Below are 6714 nucleotides of genomic sequence, written 5' to 3'. Positions count from 1 at the left end.
AGAGAATGGTGCCCACCTCGCACCATGGCCAGGGTGGGGGTATCAACTCCAGTGGAGGAAACGCTTACAGCAGGACCCTCGGCCATTTGTGCTCTAATGCGTCCAGTCCCAGTGGGGAGCCCTGATCGGTCAGGGAGTAAAACCTTGGACACTGCGCATTCTCCACCGACGCAAAAAGGTCGATTTCTCCTTGACCCTAGATGGTCCATATCTGAGCCACCACATCGCTGTGGAGCTTCCACTTTCTGTAGTGAGGGTTGCCCCCAGAAAGTAGATCCGCCCCGCGGTTCATTATGCCCGGAACGTGGATGGCTCTCAGTGACAGCAGGCGAGAGCTGCTCCAAACTATCAGTCTGTGTGCCAACATGTGCAGACGATGAGAGTGCACATGTTGATGTACACCACTACAGTGGTATTGTCGGTTCTGACCAGAACATGTTCCCCCCTCAAGCGGGGCAGAAAGTGTTTCAGTGCCAGAGACACGGCCAGGAGCTCCCGGCAGTTTATGTGGACTGACTGCATGTGAGAGCTCCATGAACCGTTCACTGTCATGCCTTCGTGTGTTGCTCCCTAGCCTGCCAACGAAGCATCCGTGGTCACAATCTTCCTTGTTTGGATGGTTCCCACTGATCTATGATCTGATCAAGGACATTTTGCACATGTAAATGCACATGTAAATGCAGCTACTGTCAGCTCATCTGTTCCGTTTCCCTTTTTTATTTATTAAATGTTCTACTTTTCTACCATCAAGCCTGGTCTCCTGTATTTGAGTCCTCCACCACCTATCCCTGACAGAAAGGTGCTTTTATAAATAAAGTTTATTATTATTATACCACTTGTACACAAATTATTTTTTTACTTTCCCCTGAGCAACAATAAATAATTCAGAAACAACAAAAATAACTGATTAAAGAAGCATTTAAACAAATTTTATACATAAAATATTTGTCTTTGTTTATCTCTTTTAAATGATGGATGTCTTTCCTTAACACAGATGCTGCTTGAATGCAGGCTGGTTCATGTTGTGGTCAGCCTTGTGAGGGATGAGTCTGAGTATCTAGGAGAAAACAGTGAATAGTACTACACATAGACTAAATGAGTAGTACAGTGTAGGTTGTACAACGATGTACAGCTGCAATCTCTGTGACAGAATCCGCTGATTTATGTGGATTGTGAAAGCACTTCACTATCAAAAAGCAACGCTGATGACCATCATTTCTGTTCAAGGTGACCTGACACACATCAGTGAACAGGATGGCAGACCCTCGCTGCATTGTCCAGGTCACATGGTCTACTGCAATCGTTCACGGTGGTGTCTTGGTGTCTGTGGATCACCTGCAGTGGTCGTCTGTCATTCCAGTCAAAGTGGTGGAGTCGTTTGGATGAGGTCAGGTTCAGGACGAGGCAGGAAGTGGAGGATTCAGATGACATTTGACCTCCTCTGAGAGAATTTCATTGCTGTTTTAACTCATGTGTTAAATTGCAAGATTTTTTTTCTCAGGAAACAACAGGAACATGAGTCACTACAGGAATTTCCATGTGCTTTCCAGTCAGTTTTAGATCAAATTAAGTCAAATCCTCCTCACAGATTATTATTTAATATTCTACCAATGTTCTTATAAGCGATCATCTTGTCAAAAATGTGCAAGACCTTTCTCCGTGTAGGGAAAGAAAGACATTTTTTTTGGGAGAAAACCAACTATTCCTGAAAAACATCTGTCCCTGATCCATTCGAGAGCAGTTCCCCTCTTATGGGAAAGGGAAGGTTGGGGCAGTTTCTTCCATATGCCCAGTGCAGCAGAAGAAATATCTGTCCACCGGTAACCAAGATGACCCTTTTGTAGAAATGTCTGAAGTGAAGAACATGTTGCTGAAGCAGCAGGAGCAAATACATGTATTTACTTGATTTATTTTTCATGGCAGATTCTGGTAAAGTCACTAAAGTTTAGTCGGACTGTGATTTGGAGGAATTGTATGAGGGCAGGTCACTTTGCCAAAGACTGCAACCGCAGGTGGATTACCTCATTTGCAGTTTACTATTGGTTCCCTGATTGTGGTTGCTCCCAGACCAGAAGGAGATCTCATTACAAGTTAACATGTCAACATGGTAGTAAAGGAGCTTCTGACACATGTAACCCCTTCCGCTCTCCTTGGCTTGTTTCCATTAAAAGTGGGGTCATCTGGACCCCACAAGACAGTGCGCTGAACTTTTTTTATCATTGATTTTTGAGTTTCACTAATGTCAATGGCAGACATAAAATCCTGTCCACCTTTGTCCACATTTCTCATGGAAGGAATCACACATCAATATGTGGTTGGAGTCATCTGGACCCCAAAGAGAGTGGAAGGGCTGGTCAATGTCCAGAGGTAAGTGTCAAGTCAGGTATGGTTGTTGTAAATAATTACCTGGATACTGAGTCTGATGTGTTTTCTATCTGATGAGGTGTTTTCAGAAGTCATTACAGGTAAGGTAAAAGTATGAAAATATAAATAAACCACACTACTAAAAAGTCCAACCATTCCAACCTCCAGTGACTGATATGTTATAGAGATAAAGTGTTAAATCTAATAATAATGTAGTGTTTTTATCTCTTACAAACTTATGCAGACTGCAATACTGTATGTTTCTGCTGACTATACTTTTCTCCCTTCTTGAAGGTGCAAGCTTAGAGTGGCCAAAAATATTTTTCTTAAATTAATATTAAGTTTCAAATAAAGACCTGAAGATGGTTGTGGGCCAAAGTTGACTATTTTCTGTCACTCTTGGTAGGTGCGTGCTTAAAGCAAACTCAACATTACCCAATTCTGATTGCATTTGTAGAAAACCACATCCACAACCACATCCTTACTCACGAGGGACAGACGACTTGCTTTCCTTTCTTTCCCTTCTTGGTGGATTTTCCTTCTTTGGCGATGGTAGAGGTCCAGCAGATGAGCAGCAGCACCAGAACCGCTGGCTTCAGTCCAACAGCCATAGCTCTTAAAACAGAGGTACAAGCCAGACCTAACAAACAAGAGATACTTTAAAATACACAATCTACTCATAGAATAATATTTTTTTTATCACATTGTCATAATAAATAAAATTGTCTAATGTTCTTTGGCTGTGACATACTGGCGACCTGTCCAGGGTAAACCCTGCCTTCGCCCATCAGTGGCCGGGATAGGCTCCGGCTCCCCCGCGACCCCGAAAGGGAAGGCACGGCCAAGAAGATGGATGGATGGATAATGTTCTTTGGTAGTTTAGGTCATTAGTCAAGCCAAATCTTTTTAATTCTGTTTACGGAAGTTTGGTTACTTCACATACAAAACCACAGAAGTTCTTTGATGACTCAGCAGTGGTATGCAAAAGTTTGGGCACCCCTCTGAGATTTCATGATAATTTGCTCTAACTTCATAAGAGAACATCACAGCAACAACATTTGTTGTCCTACAGAGATATAGACGTTTAAGTGTTTTCCAGACCAAAATTCGTGAAGTAGAATTACATAGTCTTATTGTTATAAAATAAAATGTAAAAAATGTGATGTGCACCCTTTGAATCACATTCATTTCAAGACCCGTAGGGATTTATTGCTGACAGGATGCAGCACAAAATTGCTTTGCTTAGCTCATTAGACCGTCAATTACAAATACAGGTGGAACCAATCATGGAAAAGGCTATTTAACAGGGGTCAGGGCTGGCTGTGCTTGTCCTGGGTTCTTTCTGAGAGAGTGGCAACATGGGGGCCTCTAAACAACTCTCCACTGACCTAAAAACTAAGATAATTCATTATTATGAATTAGGAGAAGGGTACAAGAAGTTATCTGGAAGGTTTGGACTGTCTGTCTCCACAGTCAGAAATGTAGTGCGGAAATGGAAGGCTACAGGACCAGTCCTTGTGAAGGAAAGATGTGGGAGGCCGAGAAAAATACAGGAAAGGCACAGACGAAGGATGGTTAGAATGGTCACAGACAAGCCACAGACCACCTCCAGAGAACTGTAAGAACACCTGGCTGCTGATGGTGTGCTTGTTCATCGCTCCACAGTCCAGCGTACTTTGCACCAGGAAAAGCTCGTTGGAAGGGTGATGCGCAAGAAGCCTTTCCTGAGTGTTCGCCACAGGAAGAGTCGCATGAGGTATGCAAAAGCACATCTGGACAAGCCAGAAGCATTTTGGAAGAAAATACTGTGGTCAGATGAGACTAAGATCATGTTATTTGGTCAGAACAAGAGGAGATACGCATGGCAGAAAAAAAATACTGAATTCCAGGAGAAGAACTTATTGCCTACTGTGAAATTTGGTGGAGGATCCATCATGTTGTGGGGCTGTATGGCTAGCACAGGAACTGGAAACCTTGTTAAAGTTGAGGGCCACATGAATTCCTCTCAGTATCAGCAGATTCTTGACAAGAATGTTCAAGAGTCAGTCACAAAGTTAAAGCTACGCCGGGGTTGGATTTTTCAGCAAGACAATGATCCTAAGCACAGTTCAAAATCCACCAAGGACTTCATGCAGAGACACAAGTACAATGTTCTGGAATGGCCATCCCAGTCCCCAGACCTTAAAATCATTGAAAATGTATGGACTGATTTGAAGCAGGCTGTGTACGCACGGAAGCCAAGAAACCTGACTGAACTGGAGGCGTTTTGTATCAAGGAGTGGTCCAAAATACCACCCGCCAGACTTCAAGGACTTGTCTGTGGCTATAGAAGGCGTCTACAGGCTGTTATTGCAGCAAAAGGAGGCTCTACTAAATATTAATGGACTTATTTCTTTGGGGTGCCCAAATTTATGCACATGCCTATTTTTGTTTAAATGGACATAAAAATGTTTCTGTTGGACCAATTAAAATGATTTCACTACTGAGATGTTTCTGTTTCATCAAGGTATAACATATGTTAAATTGAAGTTGCTGCTTCAAAAGCTCAGCAAGTGACAAACTGATAAAGTGATTATTCTAAGGGGTGCCCAAACTTTCGCATACCACTGTAGATGCAACAAGGTTCTGGAAACATTCCTCAGAGAGTTTGGTCCATATCAACATGACAGCATCACAGCTGCTGCAGATTTGTTGTCTGAACATCCATGATAATAATCTCTGGTTCCACCACATCCCAAAGGTTCTATTGGGTTCTGGTGACTGCGGAGGTCATAAGAGTCCAGTGAACTCATTGTTCTAGAAACCAGTCCGAGATGATTCCAACTTCATGACGTGGTGAGAGTAGCATCAGAAGATGGAACTCTGTGGTCATAGAGGGATGGACATGGTCAGAACAATACTCTGGTAGACTGTGGTGTTGGAACCATGATTAGTTGGTACTGTAGAGGTCCAAAGTGTGTCAAGAAAATCTCGCCCACACCATGATACCACCACCAGCCTGAACTGTTGATCCATGTTTTCATGTTGTTGATGTTACCATCTGAATGAATAGGGGCTAGAGATGGTTGTGGGTGAAAATCCCAGTAGATCAGCAGTTTCTGAAATCAGTCATCATTTGACTCAGCTAATCAGCAGTAAGCTGGTCAGTGAGAACTGGAAAAGAGGGCTGTGGCTCGGAAGGACCGGGATTGGCCAGCCCTGATCTTGACCATAAGGTTAAAGTCCCATGAGTAGTCACAAACCCAGATGTATGAAATTTGTTCTCTGCATTTGATCCATTCCCTGCAGACAAAGCTGCACTCTGGAACCATTTGGTGGTTTAACCCCCAATCCAACCCCTTCATGCTGAGCGTCAAGCAAAGAGGAACTGGGACCCATCTTTAGTCTTTGGTATGACTCTGCTGGGATTTGAACTCACAACCTTCCAGTCTCAGAGCAGACACTCTACCACTAGGCAACTGAACTGGTTCACACATTGAATTGTTGCCAGTTGGGCAGGTTTTCCCAATAAAGTGTCCAGTTAGTGTATGTTTCTGTCTGATCTTTGTAATCTTTTACTCTTAAAATAGACCATTGAAAACACACTGCAGTAATGTCTGTTTTCTAGTTGGTTCTGAAATGCTCTTCCAGTATATTCAGCTCTAACTAGTTTTGCAAAGGTTTTTTATTATTGTTTGTTAATACATTAAAATCTTTGAAGACACCAAATAGATATTCTATCTTAAAAGAATAGATTTTTTTGTGAACAGCAGTTGTATTTCCAGATCTGTGATTTGTGTCACTGTAGTTCTGCTCTGTGATCTCTGCAGCCACATGGATGTGTGAGAGTTTACTGCTCCAGTTCGGTTCAGCGCTGGTACAATAATGTGCTCGAACCACTGTCAAAGCCAAATCACAAACCACAAGACGAAACCTTGTTTTCCTGATTTAGAGTCCCTCAGTAAAGATTGTAATCATGTGATACACACTCTTTAGTCACCTATGATTGCCTAATAGGTCTACATCAGGGGTCTCAAACTCAATTCAGCCGGGGGCCACTGGAGGCAGAGTCTGGGTGAGGCCGGGCCGCATCAGGATTTTCACAAGAAAAGCGCTGATAAAACATTACAGTGTTCTCAAATATCTTTGTTTTTGTTTGAATTTCTGACCCATCGAAATTTTAACTCTCTAAATTAAAAACACTGATTTTTTTTAAGATAGAAAATATTTTTGGGAGCATAAAATTTTGCTGTTTAAAAGCAAGGGTTGAAAAAAAATTCACAATAAAAATTCAGAGGTTAAAAAACTCAGAAAAAAATTCTGAGGTTAAGAAAATTCAGAATAAAAATTCAGAATAAAAAATCACAATGA

General features: G+C 42.2%; 1 protein-coding gene across 2 annotated transcripts in view; it reads right to left on the bottom strand.

Annotated features, from left to right (window-relative positions):
- Positions 1-6714, bottom strand: part of LOC112137549 (glycine receptor subunit beta) — a 45247-nt gene that overhangs the window by 35620 nt on the left and 2913 nt on the right. Inside the window, exon 2 of one of the 2 annotated variants that reach the window (XM_024259914.2) lies at positions 2854-2979. In XM_024259914.2, coding sequence (XP_024115682.1) covers positions 2854-2975 — 122 coding nt within the window. In that variant the 5' untranslated portion in view covers positions 2976-2979. Of the gene's footprint in view, positions 1-2853; positions 3005-6714 lie in introns of both variants that reach the window. The other variant, XM_024259913.2, reaches the window with a different exon arrangement.

This window comes from Oryzias melastigma, linkage group LG1 (assembly GCF_002922805.2).
Source record: "Oryzias melastigma strain HK-1 linkage group LG1, ASM292280v2, whole genome shotgun sequence".
NCBI classification, from domain to species: Eukaryota; Metazoa; Chordata; class Actinopteri; order Beloniformes; family Adrianichthyidae; genus Oryzias; species Oryzias melastigma.
This window is presented reverse-complemented; position numbering and strand designations above follow the sequence as displayed.